At 45.7% G+C, this 23,041-nt stretch overlaps 1 protein-coding gene across 1 annotated transcript in view; it reads left to right on the top strand.

Annotated features, from left to right (window-relative positions):
* The first annotated feature begins 354 nt into the window (after positions 1-354).
* LOC120036155 (epsin-3-like) overlaps positions 355-23,041 on the top strand; it is a 35,065-nt gene continuing 12,378 nt past the window's right edge. The window contains exons 1-6 of the mRNA XM_038982627.1: positions 355-675; positions 12,300-13,582; positions 15,541-15,699; positions 15,945-16,028; positions 16,200-16,313; positions 17,439-17,616. Coding sequence (XP_038838555.1) covers positions 13,514-13,582; positions 15,541-15,699; positions 15,945-16,028; positions 16,200-16,313; positions 17,439-17,616 — 604 coding nt within the window. The 5' untranslated portion in view covers positions 355-675; positions 12,300-13,513. The remainder of the gene's footprint in view (positions 676-12,299; positions 13,583-15,540; positions 15,700-15,944; positions 16,029-16,199; positions 16,314-17,438; positions 17,617-23,041) is intronic.

Here is a 23,041-nt window from a genome sequence, read left to right as displayed (position 1 = left end):
CTACACTGGTCTGTGACAGGTCATTTGGCCTCTGACTGGAGAGAATAGAGAGAGAAGGAGAGAGAGATGTCTTCATTCTTTTGGAACTTTTGTGAGTGTAATGTATACTGTACATGTATTATTGTTTATTTCACTTTTGTTTATCTATTTTACTTGCTTTGGCAATGTAAACATATGTTTCCCATGCCAATAAAGCCCCTTAAATTGAAAAATACATTGGATTGCGAGAGAGAGAGAGAATGAAGTTGCTTACCACCCGGGATACAACGGGTTAAACCCTGACTCCGCAGGCACAACGCACCCCTCCCTATTCTACCTCTCTCTCCCTCTGTCGTTCCATTTTACTGTGTGTGCTCAGGGGGGTTCTTTGCCATCTGCGAGGACCGCGCTCATGTGTTTGTGTGTTCAGTCTTATGCACACACAATAAACTTTTCTACCGGACACCAGATATAATTTCAAAGACACCTGCACCGAAAACAATAATATTCGGAACATTTCTTCCGGACAAAAACCTTGAACTGCTCTGGAGATCCTTTTTCTTTTGTGGCTTTTAGTACCCTTTTCAACGATTTCTGTTTCATTCGAAACAGGAGCTCGGAAACATGTTGAGGAGAGGAGGTATTTCTTTTGAAAGGTTCCCGAAGTTGGGACGCCAATGACGCGCGATGCAAGAGGTAAGAAGGAAAGGGGGTTCGGGAAACTGCCCAGTGGTTTGGTAGACGTGATTTTCGGTTTGTTTGAGCGGTTCGTTTGGTCGGTTTAGTATTTAACTGTTAGCACCGATAGCTGAGTCACTGTTGTGCTCTGTGCCTGCCTGGTTGGGCTCGCTGCTCTGTTCTGCACTACTGTTTTGGGAAACCGGGCCCTGCTCTGTCCTATCTGACGCAATGTGCTGCATGATGTGGGTTCATTGCCCCAGTTTATACCTAAACTCGGAGGGCGAAACTGATACCTTGGACAGGGCAATTAATCTAGGATATAGCTACAAGCTTGTTAAAACGGTAGACCCAGGTGCTAGGTTGGGCAGACACTTGTCACCAGTAAGGATAGCAGAACGTGAACAAGAAAAAACTATCCCGGATTGCTTAAATCGGACACACCTTTGATGTTAAGTAATGAAGGCTATTGTAGGCATGAGGCCGATAGCCTACTCATTCGTTACAATGTAACAAACTTCAGCAAGGTCTCTGAAGATTCTTTACGACGTAGACAATTCTGAAATCAATCCAGAGATGGACTATTGTCAGAAATTATTTGTGGGCCTCTTTCTAAGGTTTTAAACATTCAAATGAAACCATGATTCCACCTGCATTACACAGTCTCACGTAGGTCTACCTGTGTCCAACCCAGGGATTTACAGGTCCCTACCCACCAGTGCCGTCTACACTTGCAGGCCTTTGAGCCTACATCAAGAATAGGCCTATAACACGTCTTCACGCTCAGTCATACATAATTTATAACTTGTACTTGTGCTCATGCAGGGTTGGAGTTATGTTTAATCAAGGGCTAGGTCATGGTCTCTCAGTTGTATAAGGGAATCATTATGTCCTCTTAGAGACGACAGATATTAAAGGGGAAATCTGCAGTTTCTACATCAGACTAATAAAGGAATAATATGTACCCATTGATTATTGAAGAATATAACTTATAAATTCCTCACGAGCTTAGTTCAACTGTGGTACCCCATCAGAACCCTAAATATAAACTGGTTTTACTCCAGTGTTTGCAAACAAAGTAAATGTAAACAAACACTGTGTAGCCTCAAAACATTGTTAAAACTATAATTGTATCATGGATGGTCAGTCCTTGCATCCATAGCTCTGTCTATGAATATGAGATTGGTTACATTTCTCCAGCCCCGTCCTTCAGGTTTTTACTGAAACAGTGACGAGGACTATGCTTTGTTATTGTTTCAACTACGGATTGCCCCTTTAAGTGTCCTCTTATATTTGTGTTGTTTTGATGAGTTTGTCTTCAGGGTCAGAGTGGAGTGTTGGTTTGTCAGACCAGCCCTGTTTGTGTGTGTGTGTGTGTGTGTGTGTGTGTGTGTGTGTGTGTGTGTGTGTGTGTGTGTGTGTGTGTGTGTGTGTGTGTGTGTGTGTGTGTGTGTGTGTGTGTGTGTGTGTGTGTGTGTGTGAGAGAGCTGTCCAATGCCCACTGTTTCTTTTTGACCCACTGACTGAATGAGAGAAGGAGATGGTACCGATGGTACCGCATGTCAAGGTGGATATGCTGTAAGGTACACAGTAGTGTAGTTCTATCCTCAAGCCTGCATTATGGATGGAGTGAGGAAAGAGAAAGGAAATAGAACCCATTCCTAATTTAGATAGAAAACAGAGGACCTAGCCTGAGTGGTGCAGCTAGGACCTAGCCTGAGTGGTGCAGTTAGGACCTAGCCTGAGTGGTGCAGTTAGGACCTAGCCTGAGTGGTGCAGCTAGGACCTAGCCTGAGTGGTGCAGCTAGGACCTAGCCTGAGTGGTGCAGCTAGGACCTAGCCTGAGTGGTGCAGTTAGGACCTAGCCTGAGTGGTGCAGTTAGGACCTAGCCTGAGTGGTGCAGCTAGGACCTAGCCTGAGTGGTGCAGCTAGGACCTAGCCTGAGTGGTGCAGCTAGGACCTAGCCTGAGTGGTGCAGCTAGGACCTAGCCTGAGTGGTGCAGCTAGGACCTAGCCTGAGTGGTGCAGTTAGGACCTAGCCTGAGTGGTGCAGTTAGGACCTAGCCTGAGTGCTGCAGCTAGGACCTAGCCTGAGTGCTGCAGCTAGGACTTAGCCTGAGTGGTGCAGTTAGGACCTAGCCTGAGTGGTGCAGCTAGGACCTAGCCTGAGTGCTGCAGCTAGGACCTAGCCTGAGTGGTGCAGCTAGGACCTAGCCTGATTGCTGCAGTTAGGACCTAGCCTGAGTGCTGCAGTTAGGACCTAGCCTGAGTGGTGCAGCTAGGACCTAGCCTGAGTGCTGCAGCTAGGACCTAGCCTGAGTGCTGCAGCTAGGACCTAGCCTGAGTGGTGCAGCTAGGACCTAGCCTGAGTGCTGCAGCTAGGACCTAGCCTGAGTGGTGCAGCTAGGACCTAGCCTGAGTGGTGCAGCTAGGACCTAGCCTGAGTGCTGCAGTTAGGACCTAGCCTGAGTGCTGCAGTTAGGACCTAGCCTGAGTGGTGCAGCTAGGACCTAGCATGAGTGCTGCAGTTAGGACCTAGCCTGAGTGGTGCAGCTAGGACCTAGCCTGAGTGGTGCAGCTAGGACCTAGCCTGAGTGGTGCAGCTAGGACCTAGCCTGAGTGGTGCAGTTAGGACCTAGCCTGAGTGGTGCAGCTAGGACCTAGCCTGAGTGCTGCAGCTAGGACCTAGCCTGAGTGCTGCAGTTAGGACCTAGCCTGAGTGGTGCAGCTAGGACCTAGCCTGAGTGGTGCAGTTAGGACCTAGCCTGAGTGCTGCAGCTAGGACCTAGCCTGAGTGGTGCAGCTAGGACCTAGCCTGAGTGGACCAGGCTAAAGAAGGAGACAACAGATCTGGGACCAGGCTATAGAAGGAGAAAACAGACCTGGGACCAGGCTATAGAAGGAGACAACAGATCTGGGGCCAGGCTACAGAAGGAGAAAACAGATCTGGGACCAGGCTAGGTCCTAGCTGCAGAATCATTTAATAAACTACAGGATAATATTATATATATTTTTCTGTTAAATAGGGGATTGATCACTATGGACCAATGTAATGATCACACACACACACACACACACACACACACACACACACACACACACACACACACACACACACACACACACACACACACACACACACACACACACACACACACCCTCCATCTATTCCCAACTCCACTCTCTCCTGCAGCGCACAGGGCTCTCTAACTTGACCATTTTTATAGCTATTTCCTGTACAGACTCCAACACAGGAATGCCAGGAATACATCAGTGTTGTCCCAGGGCCGGTAGATGGTAGAGGGAGGAAATGAAGCCAAATACAATGCATACGTAGCTAGGAGCTGAACATTAACCTGCCTGGTGACTGAGGCCTTGTACAGAAAGTCCCCTATCCCCAATAGGCCCTTGTCAAAACCACCCCTATCCCCTATAGGCCCTTGTCAAAACCAGCCCTATCCCCTATAGGCCCTTGTCAAAACCAGCCCTATCCCCTATAGGCCCTTGTCAAAACCAGCCCTATCCCCTATAGGCCCTTGTCAAAACCAAAACCAGCCCTATCCCCTATAGGCCCTTGTCAAAACCAAAACCACCCCTATCCCCTAGTCAAAAGTAAAAAAAAAAAAAAAAAGTTGTAGGGTTGTTTCTGGTCTGGATGTGGAAGGACCACTGGAGATAGTGGTAGTGGGGTTGTGTCTGGCCTGGATGTGGAAGGACCACTGGAGATAGTGGTAGTGGGGTTGTGTCTGGTCTGGATGTGGAAGGACCACTGGAGATAGTGGTAGTGGGGTTGTGTCTGGCCTGGATGTGGAAGGACCACTGGAGATAGTGGTAGTGGGGTTGTGTCTGGTCTGGATGTGGAAGGACCACTGGAGATAGTGGTAGTGGGGTTGTGTCTGGTCTGGATGTGGAAGGACCACTGGAGATAGTGGTAGTGGGGTTGTGTCTGGCCTGGATGTGGAAGGACCATTGGAGATAGTGGTAGTGGGGTTGTGTCTGGTCTGGATGTGGAAGGACCACTGGAGATAGTGGTAGTGGGGTTGTGCCTGGCCTGGATGTGGAAGGACCACTGGAGATAGTGGTAGTAGGGTTGTGTCTGGTCTGGATGTGGAAGGACCACTGGAGATAGTGGTAGTGGGGTTGTGTCTGGCCTGGATGTGGAAGGACCACTGGAGATAGTGGTAGTGGGGTTGTGTCTGGCCTGGATGTGGAAGGACCACTGGAGATAGTGGTAGTGGGGTTGTTTCTGGTCTGGATGTGGAAGGACCACTGGAGATAGTGGTAGTGGGGTTGTGTCTGGCCTGGATGTGGAAGGACCACTGGAGATAGTGGTAGTGGGGTTGTGTCTGGCCTGGATGTGGAAGGACCACTGGAGATAGTGGTAGTGGGGTTGTGTCTGGTCTGGATGTGGAAGGACCACTGGAGATAGTGGTAGTGGGGTTGTTTCTGGTCTGGATGTGGAAGGACCACTGGAGATAGTGGTAGTGGGGTTGTGTCTGGTCTGGATGTGGAAGGACCACTGGAGATAGTGGTAGTGGGGTTGTGTCTGGCCTGGATGTGGAAGGACCACTGGAGATAGTGGTAGTGGGGTTGTGTCTGGCCTGGATGTGGAAGGACCACTGGAGATAGTGGTAGTGGGGTTGTGTCTGGCCTGGATGTGGAAGGACCACTGGAGATAGTGGTAGTGGGGTTGTGTCTGGTCTGGATGTGGAAGGACCACTGGAGATAGTGGTAGTGGGGTTGTGTCTGGTCTGGATGTGGAATGACCACTGGAGATAGTGGTAGTGGGGTTGTGTCTGGCCTGGATGTGGAAGGACCACTGGAGATAGTGGTAGTGGGGTTGTTTCTGGTCTGGATGTGGAAGGACCACTGGAGATAGTGGTAGTGGGGTTGTGTCTGGTCTGGATGTGGAAGGACCACTGGAGATAGTGGTAGTGGGGTTGTGTCTGGTCTGGATGTGGAAGGACCACTGGAGATAGTGGTAGTGGGGTTGTGTCTGGTCTGGATGTGGAATGACCACTGGAGATAGTGGTAGTGGGGTTGTGTCTGGCCTGGATGTGGAAGGACCACTGGAGATAGTGGTAGTGGGGTTGTGTCTGGTCTGGATGTGGAAGGACCACTGGAGATAGTGGTAGTGGGGTTGTGTCTGGCCTGGATGTGGAAGGACCACTGGAGATAGTGGTAGTGGGGTTGTGTCTGGCCTGGATGTAGAAGGACCACTGGAGATAGTGGTAGTGGGGTTGTGTCTGGTCTGGATGTGGAAGGACCACTGGAGATAGTGGTAGTGGGGTTGTTTCTGGTCTGGATGTGGAAGGACCACTGGAGATAGTGGTAGTGGGGTTGTGTCTGGTCTGGATGTGGAAGGACCACTGGAGATAGTGGTAGTGGGGTTGTTTCTGGTCTGGATGTGGAAGGACCACTGGAGATAGTGGTAGTGGGGTTGTGTCTGGCCTGGATGTGGAAGGACCACTGGAGATAGTGGTAGTGGGGTTGTGTCTGGCCTGGATGTGGAAGGACCACTGGAGATAGTGGTAGTGGGGTTGTGTCTGGCCTGGATGTGGAAGGACCACTGGAGATAGTGGTAGTGGGGTTGTGTCTGGTCTGGATGTGGAAGGACCACTGGAGATAGTGGTAGTGGGGTTGTGTCTGGTCTGGATGTGGAATGACCACTGGAGATAGTGGTAGTGGGGTTGTGTCTGGCCTGGATGTGGAAGGACCACTGGAGATAGTGGTAGTGGGGTTGTTTCTGGTCTGGATGTGGAAGGACCACTGGAGATAGTGGTAGTGGGGTTGTATCTGGTCTGGATGTGGAAGGACCACTGGAGATAGTGGTAGTGGGGTTGTGTCTGGTCTGGATGTGGAAGGACCACTGGAGATAGTGGTAGTGGGGTTGTGTCTGGTCTGGATGTGGAATGACCACTGGAGATAGTGGTAGTGGGGTTGTGTCTGGCCTGGATGTGGAAGGACCACTGGAGATAGTGGTAGTGGGGTTGTTTCTGGTCTGGATGTGGAAGGACCACTGGAGATAGTGGTAGTGGGGTTGTGTCTGGTCTGGATGTGGAAGGACCACTGGAGATAGTGGTAGTGGGGTTGTGTCTGGCCTGGATGTGGAAGGACCACTGGAGATAGTGGTAGTGGGGTTGTGTCTGGCCTGGATGTGGAAGGACCACTGGAGATAGTGGTAGTGGGGTTGTGTCTGGCCTGGATGTGGAAGGACCACTGGAGATAGTGGTAGTGGGGTTGTGTCTGGTCTGGATGTGGAAGGACCACTGGAGATAGTGGTAGTGGGGTTGTGTCTGGTCTGGATGTGGAATGACCACTGGAGATAGTGGTAGTGGGGTTGTGTCTGGCCTGGATGTGGAAGGACCACTGGAGATAGTGGTAGTGGGGTTGTTTCTGGTCTGGATGTGGAAGGACCACTGGAGATAGTGGTAGTGGGGTTGTGTCTGGTCTGGATGTGGAAGGACCACTGGAGATAGTGGTAGTGGGGTTGTTTCTGGCCTGGATGTGGAAGGACCACTGGAGATAGTGGTAGTGGGGTTGTGTCTGGCCTGGATGTGGAAGGACCACTGGAGATAGTGGTAGTGGGGTTGTTTCTGGTCTGGATGTGGAAGGACCACTGGAGATAGTGGTAGTGGGGTTGTGTCTGGTCTGGATGTGGAAGGACCACTGGAGATAGTGGTAGTGGGGCTGTGTCTGGCCTGGATGTGGAAGGACCACTGGAGATAGTGGTAGTGGGGTTGTGTCTGGCCTGGATGTGGAAGGACCACTGGAGATAGTTGTAGTGGGGTTGTGTCTGGCCTGGATGTGGAAGGACCACTGGAGATAGTGGTAGTGGGGTTGTGTCTGGTCTGGATGTGGAAGGACCACTGGAGATAGTGGTAGTGGGGTTGTGTCTGGCCTGGATGTGGAAGGACCACTGGAGATAGTGGTAGTGGGGTTGTGTCTGGCCTGGATGTGGAAGGACCACTGGAGATAGTGGTAGTGGGGTTGTGTCTGGTCTGGATGTGGATGGACCACTGGAGATAGTGGTAGTGGGGTTGTTTCTGGCCTGGATGTGGAAGGACCACTGGAGATAGTGGTAGTGGGGTTGTGTCTGGCCTGGATGTGGAAGGACCACTGGAGATAGTGGTAGTGGGGTTGTGTCTGGCCTGGATGTGGAAGGACCACTGGAGATAGTGGTAGTGGGGTTGTGTCTGGTCTGGATGTGGAAGGACCACTGGAGATAGTGGTAGTGGGGTTGTGTCTGGCCTGGATGTGGAAGGACCACTGGAGATAGTGGTAGTGGGGTTGTGTCTGGCCTGGATGTGGAAGGACCACTGGAGATAGTGGTAGTGCGGTTGTGTCTGGTCTGGATGTGGAAGGACCACTGGAGATAGTGGTAGTGGGGTTGTGTCTGGCCTGGATGTGGAAGGACCACTGGAGATAGTGGTAGTGGGGTTGTGTCTGGCCTGGATGTGGAAGGACCACTGGAGATAGTGGTAGTGGGGTTGTGTCTGGTCTGGTTGTGGAAGGACCACTGGAGATAGTGGTAGTGGTCATCTGACCGTACAGGAAGCATCCATGGCTGTTTTCATCAGCCACCAGTCTATTTCCAACCAGGACTATGACATTGATGTTACTGTGCAGTTATAGCCATATGGCCTTATATCACAGCAATGGAGGCTAGGTACACCTACTGAGTCACGATCTTATTCTAGTCAGTTACCTGTAATCTCTCTCCTAACACTCGTAACATTAGCAGGCCGGAGGCCAGTGTTCACATGAGAATGTGACTCTGAGTTCCAAGATGAGTTACTTTACATTGTACTGAATAATTGTTAATGTCAATGTTCCTGTTGTCTTAATTGTGTGATCATTTTGTCATCTATGTATTGGTGAATAGACTTGTTTTATCTAGGTAACATTTTACATGAAGGTGGACTTTATAAATGATTTATAAGGGGTTTATTGGGGGGTTATTAGGGGGTTTATTAGGGGTTTATTGGGGGTTTATTAGGGGGTTATGAGGGGTTTATTGGGGGGTTTATTAGGGGTTTATTGGGGGGTTATTATGGGATTATTAGGGGGTTTATTAGGGGTGTATTGGGGGGTTATTATGGGTTTATTATGGGTTTATTATGGGTTTATTAGGGGTTTATTGGGGGGTTATTAGGGGTTTATTAAGGGGTTTATTAGGGGGTTATTAGGGGGTTTATTGGGGGGTTATTAGGATGTTATTAGGGGTTTATTACAGGGTTTATTAGGGGTTTATTGGGGGTTTATTAGGAGGTTATTAGGGGTTTATTAAGGGGTTTATTGGGGGGGGGGGGGGTATTAGGGGGTTTATTAGGGAGTTTATTAGGGTTTATTAGTAGTAAATATATATAATCTATATACCAGTCTTGTCAAAAACCAGGTTTTGCAACGAAGCACTACTTTTCTCTGGGACTTTGGTAATGGGACCAGATTATTAAATCACATTTTCAATACATTCAAGAGGGCTTCAGCTGAATCGATACATTCAAGAGGGCTTCAGCTGGATGGATACATTCAAGAGGGCTTCAGCTGGATCGATACATTCAAGAGGGCTTCAGCTGGATCGATACATTCAAGAGGGCTTCAGCTGGATCGATACATTCAAGAGGGCTTCAGCTGGATCGATACATTCAAGAGGGCTTCAGCTGGATCGATACATTCAAGAGGGCTTCAGCTGGATGGATACATTCAAGAGGGCTTCAGCTGGATTGATACATTCAAGAGGGCTTCAGCTGGATCGATACATTCAAGAGGGCTTCAGCTGGATCGATACATTCAAGAGGGCTTCAGCCCGATCGATACATTCAAGAGGGCTTCAGCTGGATCGATACATTCAAGAGGGCTTCATTTGGATCGATACAAGTCAATCGCACTGCTTCTAAAACACACCATTTACACTACATGACCAACAGTATGTGGACACCTGTTCGTCGAACATCTCATTCCAAAATCATGGGCCTTAATATGGAGTTGTTCCCCACTTTGCTGCTATAACAGCCTCAACTCTTCTGGGAAGGCTTTCCACTAGATGATGGAACATTTCTGCGGGGACTTGCTTCCATTCAGCCACGAGCATTAGTGGGGTCGGGCACTGATGTTGGGCGATTAATCCTGATCTCAACAAACCATTTCTGCATGGACCTCACTTTGTGTACGGGGGCATTGTTACACTGAAACAAGAAAGGGCCTTCCTCAAACTGTTGCCACAAAGTTTGAAGCACAGAATTGTCTAGAATGTTATTGTATGCTGTAGCAAGAAGATTTCCCTTCACTGGAACTGAAGGGCCCGAACCATGAAAAACAGCCCCAGACCATTATTCCTTCTTACTGTTGGAACTATGCATTAGGGCAGCTAGCGCTCTCCTGGCATCAGCCAAACCCAGATTTGTCTGTCGGACTGCCAGATGGTGAAGAGTGATTCATCACTCCAGGGAACGTGTTTCCACTACTCCAGAGTCCAATGGCGGCGAGCTTTACACCACTCCAGCAGACGCTTGGCCTGTGTGTGGCTGCCCGGCCATGGAAACCCATTTCATGAAGCTCCCGACGAACAGTTCTTGTGTTGACATTGCTTCCAGAGGCAGTTTGGAACTCGGTAGTGAGTGTTGCAACCGAGGACAGACCATTTTTACGCGCTACGTGCTTCAGCACACAGCTTGTGTGGCCTACCACTTCGCAGCTGAGCTGTTGTTGCTCCTAGACGTTTCCACTTCACAATAACAGCACTTACAGTTGACCGGGGCAGCTGTAGCAAGGTAGAAATTTGACAAACTGACTTGTTGGAAAGGTGGCATGTTGGAAAGATGGCAACTGAAGGGTCACTGAGCTCTTCAGTATGGGCCGGGCTGTTTGTCTATGGAGATTGCATGGCGGTGTGCTCAATTTTATACACCTGTCAGCAACGGGTGTGGATGTTATAGCCGAATCCACTAATTTGAAGGGGTGTCCACATACTTTTGTATATATAGTATACCATTCACTTATTAACCAGCCTTCAATCCTAAAGCCTCTAGAAGTTTCAGACACGGAGACGTACGACCAGGTCAACTTCTGACTGAGTTAGAGGATAGATCCTCAGTCTGCTTGCTCTAAACACTTTGTTTAATAGGTACTGCTGAATTATGAGAGGAAAGTTACTGGCGTGATGGTGGTGTTTTGGCTGACTCAGGGCCCTGGCAGGATGCTGGTAACATTAAGTCGTTTGTTGTAGTCCCGATCTGGGCTGACTCAGGGCCCTGGCAGCATGCTGGTAACATTAAGTCGTTTGTTGTAGTCCCGATCTGGGCTGACTCAGGGCCCTGGCAGCATGCTGGTAACATTAAGTCGTTTGTTGTAGTCCAGATCTGGGCTGACTCAGGGCCCTGGCAGCATGCTGGTAACATTAAGTCGTTTGTTGTAGTCCCGATCTGGGCTGACTCAGGGCCCTGGCAGCATGCTGGTAACATTAAGTCGTTTGTTGTAGTCCCGATCTGGGCTGACTCAGGGCCCTGGCAGCATGCTGGTAACATTAAGTCGTTTGTTGTAGTCCAGATCTGGGCTGACTCAGGGCCCTGGCAGCATGCTGGTAACATTAAGTCGTTTGTTGTAGTCTAGTCCAGATCTGGGCTGTTCTGTTGTTGTACTATTCTATACCCGTTGTTTCTTCTAAAAGACAGGACACAGAAGAGAGTGCATCATTTTTTACCAGAGTGTATGTAGTTAAAGTCACATCACTTTTCGTGGAGTGCTGCTGGGATGAAACAATCTTGTAAAAGGAAAGTAGTCCCGCACAGTGAATTTCTCCAACATGTATGATTATAAGTGGACAACGCTTCTATCCTATAAGGATCTTCGTCAGGTCTGGGACAGGTATGTGTAAGAGTGTGCAGACAGGTTGGCCCTAAACTTTCTTATACAGTAGTGCAACAGGTACATTCACAGCCGTTTCCTATTACAGTAGTGTAACAGGTTTGTCCGTAGTTGTTTGGTAACTCTCACCTTAGGTGCCCAAGCCGCTTTTCTGCTCTGCTGCCATGGTGATGATGGAATCCTGTTAGAAAAACAAGCAGGGGGTGGGCTCCTCCCTGTCTGTTGCGATGACAAAACTTTCAAAGAAGAAAATGACTATAGACTAAAAATAATCAGTTAGTGATTATTTTTACACCCTCAAAATGAAAGCAAAAGCTTTGACGAAGGCTGTAAGCTTTACAAACAAGTGATACTGACAATGGCAGTGTGTAGGATTTAATTATCTCAATATAAGTCCCAAAATGCACCCTATCCCCTTATAGGCTCTGGTCAAAAGTAGTGCGCTATAAAGGGCTGTGTAGAGGGATGGTAGATCGTCTATAGTCAGCTCTCTCTGTTTGTGGTCAGGTGCCACCATGTCTCTTTATCTTTCTCTCTTGTCCCAAAAGGCACCCTATTCCCTAGTACACTACTTAGAGCACCACTACTACCCTATGGGTTCTGGTCTAAAGTAGTGCACTATATAGGGAATAGGGTGCCATTTGGTCCCTGGTCTAATGGGGTGCACTATATAGGGAATAGGGTGCATTAGGGACACAGCCCTGGTCTACTGGTCACTGATATTACAGTGTGCATCTGTATGTCAGTCTAACTGTGATGTTCTCTTCCTGACCAGGAACACACACTCTGGGCGTCACTGAACTCATCTAGAGGACCTCATCTCATCTCCTCCCCCTGCTTAACTCTACTGACCTCCTCCCCTCCTACCTCCCTCCTCCATCCCAGTTAAAGACTCCCCCTCCTTAACTCTACTGACCTCCTACCTCCCTCCTCCATCCCAGTTAAAGACTCCCCCTCCTTAACTCTACTGACCTCCCCTCCTCCCTCCCTCCTCCATCCCAGTTAAAGACTCCCCCATATTAACTCTACTGACCTCCCCTCCTACCTCCCTCCTCCATCCCAGTTAAAGACTCCCCCATATTAACTCTACTGACCTCCCCTCCTACCTCCCTCCTCCATCCCAGTTAAAGCCTCCCCCCTCCTTAACTCTACCTCCCTCCTCCCCTCCTACCTCCCTCCTCCATCCCAGTTAAAGACTCCCCCTACTTAACTCTACTGACCTCCTCCCCTCCTACCTCCCTCCTCCATCCCAGTTAAAGACTCCCCCATATTAACTCTACTGACCTCCCCTCCTACCTCCCTCCTCCATCCCAGTTAAAGACTCCCCCTCCTTAACTCTACTGACCTCCTACCTCCCTCCTCCATCCCAGTTAAAGACTCCCCCATATTAACTCTACTGACCTCCCCTCCTACCTCCCTCCTCCATCCCAGTTAAAGCCTCCCCCCTCCTTAACTCTACCTCCCTCCTCCCCTCCTACCTCCCTCCTCCATCCCAGTTAAAGACTCCCCCTACTTAACTCTACTGACCTCCTCCCCTCCTACCTCCCTCCTCCATCCCAGTTAAAGACTTCCCCTCCTTAACTCTACTGAGCTCCTCCCCTCCTACCTCCCTCCTCCATCCCAGTTAAAGACTCCCCCTACTTAACTCTACTGACCTCCTCCCCTCCTACCTCCCTCCTCCATCCCAGTTAAAGACTCCCCCTCCTTAACTCTACTGACCTCCCCTCCTACCTCCCTCCTCCATCCCAGTTAAAGACTCCCCCCCCTTAACTCTACTGAGCTCCTCCCCTCCTACCTCCCTCCTCCATCCCAGTTAAAGACTCCCCCTACTTAACTCTACTGACCTCCTCCCCTCCTACCTCCCTCCTCCATCCCAGTTAAAGACTCCCCCCTCCTTAACTCCACCTGTGAGAAGAAAGCTAGTGGGCGGGCCCACTGTATGATTCCATTACCCACTTCTTAACACCTGTGAAACACTGACCAATCACCATGCAGACATCATCTCTCCGCCGCCAGGTGAAGAACATGGTCAACCAATACTCAGAGGCAGAGATCAAGGTTTGTTGTTGTGCTTGTTGTTGATGCTACTTAACATTTGTATGGTTACCTACAGTTGAAGTCGGAAGTTTACATACACCTTAGCCAAATACATTTAAACTCAGTTTTTCACAATTCCTGACATTTAATCCTAGTACAAATTCCCTGTCTTAGGTCAGTTAGGATCACCACTTTACTTTAAGAATGTGAAATGTCAGAATATTAGTAGAGAGTGATTTATTTCACGTTTTATTTCTTTCATCACATTCCCAGTGGGTCAGAAGTTTACATACACTCAATTAGTATTTGGTAGCATTGCCTTTAAATAGTTAAACCTGGGTCAAACATTTCGGGTAGCCTTCCACAAGCTTCCCACAATAAGTTGGGTGAATTTTGTCCCATTCCTCCTGACAGAGCTGGTGTAACTGAGTCAGGTTTGCAGGCCTCCTTGCTCGCACATGCTTTTTCAGTTTTGCCCACAAATTAGGATTGAGGTCAGGGCTTTGTGATGGCCACTCCAATACCTTGACTTTGTTGTCCTTAAGCCATTTTGCCACAACTTTGGAAGTATGCTTGGGGTCATTGTCCATTTGGAAGACCCATCAAGCTTTAACTTCCTGACTGATGTCTTGAGATGTTGCTTCAATATATCCACATAATTTTCCGTCCTCATGATGCCATCTAGTTTGTGAAGTGCACCAGTCCCTCCTGCAGCAATGCACCCCCACAACATGATCCTGCCACCCCCGTGCTTCACGGTTGGGATGGTGTTCTTCGGCTTGCAAGCCTCCCCCTTTCCCCTTTTCCTCCAAACACAAGATGGTCATTATGGCCAAACAGTTCTACTTTTGTTTCACCAGACCAGAGAACATTAATCCAAAAAGTACGATCTTTGTCCCCATGTGCAGTTGTAAACCGTAGTCTGTTTTTTTATGGCAGTTTTGGAGCAGTGGCTTCTTCCTTTCTGAGCGGCCTTTCAGGTTATGTTGATATATGACTCGTTTTACTGTGAATATAGATACTTTTGTACCTGTTTCCTCCAGCATCTTCACAAGGTCCTTTGCTGTTGTTCTGGAATTGATTTGCACTTTTCGCACCAAGGTACATTCATCTCTAGGAGACAGAACGCGTCTCCTTCCTGAGTGGTATGACGGCTGCGTGGTCCCATGGTGTTTATACTTGCGTACTATTGTTTGTACAGATGAACATGGTACCTTCAGGCGTTTGGAAATTGCTCCCAAGGATGAACCAGACTTGTGAAGGTCTACAATCTTTTTTCTGATGTCTTGGCTGATATCTTTTGATTTTCCCATGATGTCAAGCAAAGAGACACTGAGTTTGAAGGTAGTCCTTGAAATACATCCACAGGTACACCTCCAATTGACTCAAATTATGTCAATTAGCCTATCAGAAGCTTCTAAAGCCATGACATAATTTTCTGGAATTATCCAAGCTGTTTACAGTCAACTTAGTGTATGTAAATTTCTGACCCACTGGAATTGTGATACAGTGAATTATAAGTGAAATAATCTGTAAACAATTGTTGCAAAAAATTACTCGTGTCATGCACAAAGTAGATGTCCTAACCGACTTGCCAAAACTATAGTTTGTTAACAAGAAATGTGTGGTGTGGTTGAAAAACAAGTTTTAATGACTCCAACATAAGTGTATGTAAACTTCCGACTTCAACTGTATATCTAGTAAAGCTTCTTTGGGTCTGAGAAAAGAGCCATCATAAATCATTCTTATATATTGAAGTTTATAATTTATCTTGGGCTGGGATTCAAACCGATCGTGCTTTGTTGGTGATTTTAAAGGGAATGTTTCGGTGACCTCATTCACGGTGAATGCTGCATGTCTCGGCTCATTCAGAAATTACTCTTTAAATGGCGCAGAGCTGACAAAATAAGATCGGATTGAATCCCGGGCCTGAATTATATTTCTTCAAAGTAAATATGTATTCGTATTATTATATTAAGGTCCGCGAGGCGACCTCCAACGACCCGTGGGGCCCCCCCTCCTCTCTGATGTCAGAGATCGCTGACCTGACCTTCAACGTGGTGGCGTTCACTGAGGTCATGGGTATGATCTGGAAACGCCTCAACGACAGCGGGAAGAACTGGAGACACGTCTACAAGGTCAACATTCACCTCTTCTGGCTTTGGAAACTAACTGTTTTCTCTATCATATTTACAACTTACAATTGTTAGTATTCCTTCATTCTTTAAATATCCTGTTCCTATGTATTTTGTAAAATTTTTTATCATCATATTCTGTTTTTATTGTTTAACACTTAATGTCTTTTTATCTACTGTTAGATTTGTGTGGTGTCTGTTTGAAATGTGCTGTGTATAAGTGAAGTGGATTATTATTTTGTTGCTAGGCCCTGACTCTACTCGACTACCTGATCAAAACAGGCTCGGAACGTGTGGCGCAGCAGTGCAGGGAGAACGTCTACACCATACAGGTTAGGTTGACGGTTCGAATCCCGAGTCTGTCGGGAGAAAATGTCTGGGAGTGCACTGAGCTGGCTTCTGAATGGGTTCTTTCTCAGCGGGTTGAAACCAAAAAACTATCTGCAAAAAATATATAATAAAGTATACTTCCTCCTCTTTCTCCTCCTCCTCCTCCTCTCTAGACCCTACGGGACTTCCAGTTTACAGACAGGGATGGCAGGGACCAGGGGGTGAATGTTAGGGAGAAGGCCAAGCAGCTGGTGGCCCTGATGAGGGATGAGGAGAGGCTGAAACAGGTATGACATGGTACCTGTATTCTGTTGGTTTGGTTTTGTACAGTATGTGTGTCTGCTTCTGTTTGACATCAGACACATTATGCCTGGTCCAGGACTTCTGTTGGACATGAAGAGTGTTTTCCCAGACATTATGCCTGGTCCAGGACTTCTGTTGGACATGAAGAGTGTTTTCCCAGATACATTATGCCTGATCCAGGACTTCTGTTGGACATGAAGAGTGTTTTCCCAGATATATTATGCCTGGTCCAGGACTTCTGTTGGACATGAAGAGTGTTTTCCCAGACATATTATGCCTGATCCAGGACTTCTGTTGGACATGAAGAGTGTTTTCCCAGACACATTATGCCTGGTCCAGGACTTCTGTTGGACATGAAGAGTGTTTTCCCAGACACATTATGCCTGGTCCAGGACTTCTGTTGGACATGAAGAGTGTTTTCCCAGACATATTATGCCTGGTCCAGGACTTCTGTTGGACATGAAGAGTGTTTTCCCAGACATATTATGCCTGGTCCAGGACTTCTGTTGGAAATGAAGAGTGTTTTCCCAGACATATTATGCCTGGTCCAGGACTTCTGTTGGACATGAAGAGTGTTTTCCCAGACATATTATGCCTGGTCCAGGACTTCTGTTGGAAATGAAGAGTGTTTTCCCAGACACATTATGCCTGGTCCAGGACTTCTGTTGGACATGAAGAGTGTTTTCCCAGACACATTATGCCTGATCCAGGACTTCTGTTGGACATGAAGAGTGTTTTCCCAGACATATTATGCCTGGTCCAGGACTTCTGTTGGACATGAAGAGTGTTTTCCCAGACACATTATGCCTGGTCCAGGACTTCTGTTGGACATGAAGAGTGTTTTCCCAGACATATTATGCCTGGTCCAGGACTTCTGTTGAACATGAAGAGTGTTTTCCCAGACATATTATGCCTGGTCCAGGACTTCTGTTGGACATGAAGAGTGTTTTCCCAGACATATTATGCCTGGTCCAGGACTTCTCCATTGATCTGGCTTTTTCGTCCCGGTCTAGGCGTAATCTGTGTCCAGGAAACCATCCTGGTATTGTCCCCACGGTGATGAATAAATTCCCTACAGTATGTAAATACCTAGCTATCTATTTGTCTAGGAGAGGACCCTGGCCCTGAAGACCAAGGAGAGGATGGCTGGAGCAGCCGCAGGGTCAGGGATGGGCTCTGGTTCTCTACCTCCACCCTACCCAGGCCGCCGTACCAGCCAGCCCAGCATGACTGCTCTCTACGGGGATGACTTCAGCCGGTCCAGGGAGTCCCATTCCTCTTTCAATTGTGAGTAGTACCATGCAACTGGGAATACGCACACACACACACACACACACACACACGCAATCGCGTTATTGGAAACGAAGGCTGTTCTGAGGTCGGGCCAGGTTGTGGCTAGATAAGTTTTAGTCGGGTCAGGGACAATTTTTTTTCATTTCAGCTAACCCTAACCCTAATCCTTTTCCTAACCTTAACCTAATTCTCCTAAAGCTTACTTCACGGTCTACGGAGTTGCAATGTCGTTTCTCGTCACAAAAGGGGCGGCTCCTTGTAAATACGCTCAGGCATTCAACATATTTTTTTAACTTCCTTAAAATTGAGACACGCCATATCATTCCTTCCGCAGCCGTGGGGCAGTGTTGTCGCTTGGCTCCTAGATCTGATCTATACAGTATAGAGGCTATTCATCAAAGTAGCTTATTTTGCATTGATAAACAAATATAATCTCAGCAACTGTTCAAACAGTAAACCAAACAACAAGAATCCACCCTAAAATGTATTTTGTTTAGAAGTAGTAACTAGTGATTACAGGGTATGGTGAAATGGTACAACCAGCTGTAACCAACTAACTAGGCAAGTGTTTTTACCTTTGTGACCAAAACATGATGACGTTCTATTTTTAACTGATATGTGTCCAGACTTTTGACTGGTACTGTATATTTAAGCAATAAGGCCTGAGGAGCTGTGTTATATGGCCAATATCGTGTTCTTATGCACGACGCAACGTGGAGTGACTGGATACAGCCCTTAGTCGTGGTATATTGGCCATATATCACAAAACCCAGAGGTGCCTTATTGCTATTATAAACTGGTTACCAACGTGATTAGAGCATTAAAAATAAATGTTTTGTCATACCTGTGGATACGGTATGATATACCACGCCTTTCAGCCAATCAGCATTCAGGGCTCGAACCACCCAGTTTTTATATATATATAAAAGCATGTGTGGGAACTCCTTCAACACTGTTGAAAAAACATTCCAGGTGAAGATGGTTGAGAGAATGCCAAGAATGTGAAAAGCTGTCATCAAGGAAAAGGGTGGCTACTTTGAATAATATATATTTAAAATATATTTTGATTTGTTTAACACTGTTTTGGTTACTACAAGATTCCATATGTGTTATTTCATAGTTTTAATGTCTTCACTGTTATTCTACAATGTAGAAAATAGTCAAAATATAGAAAAACCCTTGAATGAATAGGTGTGTCCAAACTTTTGACTGGTACTCTATATAAATGGTGTGTACGGACAGTATATGAATAGAAAAGGTGTGTACAGCAGTAGTTATATAGGAGGAGCCTTGACTAGAATACAGTATATGAAGTGGGTAAAACAGTATGTAAACATGACTAAAGTGGCCAGTGTTCAATGACTATGTACATAGGACAGCAGTCTCTAAGGTGCAGGGTAGAGTACCAGGTGGTAGCCGGATAGTGACAGTATATTACAGTTTGATTGATAGCGGGGATACATTTTAAAAGACCAAACATGTTCCCACAGCCTGAAGCATTGAAGAGGCAGTGGAACACATAATGGAGCCAGAATGTAATGAAAGCATAAAGGCCTGAATGCCTGAAACATTGATAAGATTAGCCATTCTGTTCTTCAGTGAGAATCCATGTTGAGAGATGTGGTCTGGCTCTGCTCAGGTCTGCACTGACAGCTAGTCAGTAAGTTGGCTAACGAAACACTCCATGTTAGTATGATCCCACAGGAAACAACCAGCGGTGGATAAAGTACCCAACTGTCATATTGGAGTAAAAGTAAAGATACCTTTTAATAGAAAATGACTCATGTAAAAGTGAAAGTCACCCAGTAAAATACTACTTGAGTAAAAGTCTTAAAGTATGTGGTTTTTAAATATACTTAAGTACCAAAAGTAAATGTAATTGCTAAAATATACCTAAGTATCAAAAGTAAAGGTATGAATAATTTCAAATTCATTATATTAAATTTACCAGAGAGCACCATTTTTAAAATGTTATTTAAATTGTTTTACATTTACAGATAGCAAGGGGCACACCAACTTTCAGACATATTTTACAAAGGAAGCATTTGTGTTTAGTGAGTCCGCCAGATCAGAGGTAGTAGGGATGACCAGGGATGTTCTCTTAATAAGTGTGTGAATTGGACCATTTATTTTTTATTTTTAACTTGGCAGGTCAGTGAAGAACAAATTCTTATTTTCAATGACAGTCTAGGAACAGTGGGTTAACTGCCTTGTTCAGGGGAAAAACGACAGATTTGTACCTTGTCAGCTCGAGGATTTGATCTTGCAACCTTTCGGTTACTAGTCCAACGCTCTAGCCACTAGGCTACCTGTCCTGCTAAGTATTCAAAATGTAACGAGTACATTTGTGTGTCAGGGAAAATGTATGGAGTAAAAAGTACATTATTTTCTTTAGAAATGTAGTGAAGAAAAACTAAAAAGTAAAGTAAAGTACAGATACCCCAAAAAACGACTTAAGTAGTACTTTAAAGTATTTTTACTTAATAAGTACTTTACACCACAGGAAACAACCTAGTGTGTGTATAGCCATTGCTTTATTGACATGAAATACAATTTGTAGATATTACCAAAGCAGTATAGTGGTACAGCGTTTCAGTAAATACAATGCTATGATGATAATGAAATCCTGTTAATTTCAGTGGTAATAATAGTACTGCATATAGTCATGGATACAGGTACAACACTACTGCTGTTGTATTGTGGAATCTTCGGTCAATACATTTAATTAAATAAAAATATGATTATAAAAAAGAAATAATGGCTAATAAATAAACAACAACATGTACATGGAGGATGGTTACACTATGTATTACTAGTAAACAACAACACGGAGGATGGTTACACTATGTATTACTAGTAAACAACAACACGGAGGATGGTTACACTGTGTATTACTAGTAAACAACAACACGGAGGATGGTTACACTATGTATTACTAGGAAACAACAACACGGAGGATGGTTACACTATGTATTACTAGTAAACAACAACACGGAGGATGGTTACACTATGTATTACTAGTAAACAACAACACGGAGGATGGTTACACTATGTATTACTAGGAAACAACAACACGGAGGATGGTTACACTATGTATTACTAGGAAACAACAACACGGAGGATGGTTACACTATGTATTACTAGTAAACAACAACACGGCGGATGGTTACACTATGTATTACTAGTCAACAACAACACGGAGGATGGTTACACTATGTATTACTAGTAAACAACAACACGGAGGATGGTTACACTATGTATTACTAGTAAACAACAACACGGAGGATGGTTACACTATGTATTACTAGTCAACAACAACACGGAGGATGGTTACACTATGTATTACTAGTAAACAACAACACGGAGGATGGTTACACTATGTATTACTAGTCAACAACAACACAGAGGATGGTTACACTATGTATTACTAGTAAACAACAACACGGAGGATGGTTACACTATGTATTACTCGTAAACAACAACACGGAGGATGGTTACACTATGTATTACTCGTAAACAACAACACGGAGGATGGTTACACTATGTATTACTCGTAAACAACAACACGGAGGATGGTTACACTATGTATTACTCGTAAACAACAACACGGAGGATGGTTACACTGTGTATTACTAGTAAACAACAACACAGAGGATGGTTACACTATGTATTACTCGTAAACAACAACACGGAGGATGGTTACACTGTGTATTACTAGTAAACAACAACAAGGAGGATGGTTACACTGTGTATTACTAGTAAACAACAACACGGAGGATGGTTACACTGTGTATTACTAGTAAACAACAACACGGAGGATGGTTACACTGTGTATTACTTATATATAACGTAAATACTTCAGGGAATTAATGGTCATGGGATGTCCCTCAGTCTCAGGCAGTCATATACATATCAGGCAGTCATATACATATCAGGCAGTCATATCCATATCAGGCAGTCATATCCATATCAGGCAGTCATATACATATCAGGCAGTCATATACATATCAGGCAGTCATATACATATCAGGCAGTCATATACATATCAGGCAGTCATATACATATCAGGCAGTCATATACATATCAGACAGTCATATACAGGCAGTCATATATATATCAGACAGTCATATACATATCAGGCAGTCATATACATATCAGGCAGTCATATACATATCAGGCAGTCATATACATATCAGACAGTCATATCCATATCAGGCAGTCATATACATATCAGGCAGTCATATACATATCAGACAGTCATATCCATATCAGGCAGTCATATACATATCAGACAGTCATATACATATCAGACAGTCATATCCATATCAGGCAGTCATATACATATCAGGCAGTCATATCCATATCAGGCAGTCATATACATATCAGGCAGTCATATACATATCAGGCAGTCATATACATATCAGACAGTCATATACATATCAGGCAGTCATATACATATCAGGCAGTCATATACATATCATGTCATATTTGCATTTTTTCCCCCATCCAGATTGATTCCCAGCTTTATGTTATTAGTAAATGCACAGAAGTTGGACATTGATTGAGATATTGTCTTGAATTTTTAAAATCTTTTTTGGGAGTATTTCTCCCAGTAGAGGAAACATCGGTGTCTCTACCTCCCCTGTCGTGCAGTGACCACTAACCTCTTCCTTCTTACTCAAGGGGATTTGGGCTGGAATGTTTTGGCTCTTCGTGTTCTTATCTTGTGACCATGACATACAGTAGATTATTCTAGAACACAGATGGCATATGACATATACACTCAGTAAGAACACACTGTTCTTATCTTATCAACGAGTCAGTCAGTGTGTCTGTGTGTCTGTGTGTCTGTGTCTGTGTCATCAAAAAGGGACTAAAAGGTCAGTTACTAGGCTCTCCAGAGATACAGACAGAGCGTTCCGTCAGCAGTATCTGGATTCATTGTAGAGATGGCTGGTTGTGTACACAGAAATAGAGTCTATAGAACAGACGTTCCCATTCATGTCAATGATGGCATAATAGATTGTGTTTCTATAGTTGTATACCCGTGGTCATTGTCCCTCACAGGCCCTATTCAAGTAGGAGCTATTGTCCTGTTGGTCCATGTGACAGGCAGCTGGACATAAGGACCTGGACAAGTCTCAATGAATAACTTTGCCCCAAATGGTACCCTGTTCCCTAAGGGCCCTGGTCAAAAGTAGTGCACTATATAGGGAATAGGGCCCTGGTCAAAAGTAGTGCTCTATATAGGGAATAGGGCCCTGGTCTAAAGTAGTGCACTATATAAGGAATAGGGCTCTGGTCAAAAGTAGTGCACTATATAGGGAATAGGGCCCTGGTCTAAAGTAGTGCACTATATAGGGAATAGTGTGCCATTGGCCATAGGGCTCTGTTCAAAAGTAGTGCACTATATGGTGCC

This window comes from Salvelinus namaycush, unplaced genomic scaffold, assembly GCF_016432855.1.
Source record: "Salvelinus namaycush isolate Seneca unplaced genomic scaffold, SaNama_1.0 Scaffold1220, whole genome shotgun sequence".
In the NCBI taxonomy this organism is placed as follows: Eukaryota; Metazoa; Chordata; class Actinopteri; order Salmoniformes; family Salmonidae; genus Salvelinus; species Salvelinus namaycush.
The sequence above is the reverse complement of the archived record's forward strand: the minus strand, read 5'-3'. Positions and strand labels throughout refer to the sequence as shown.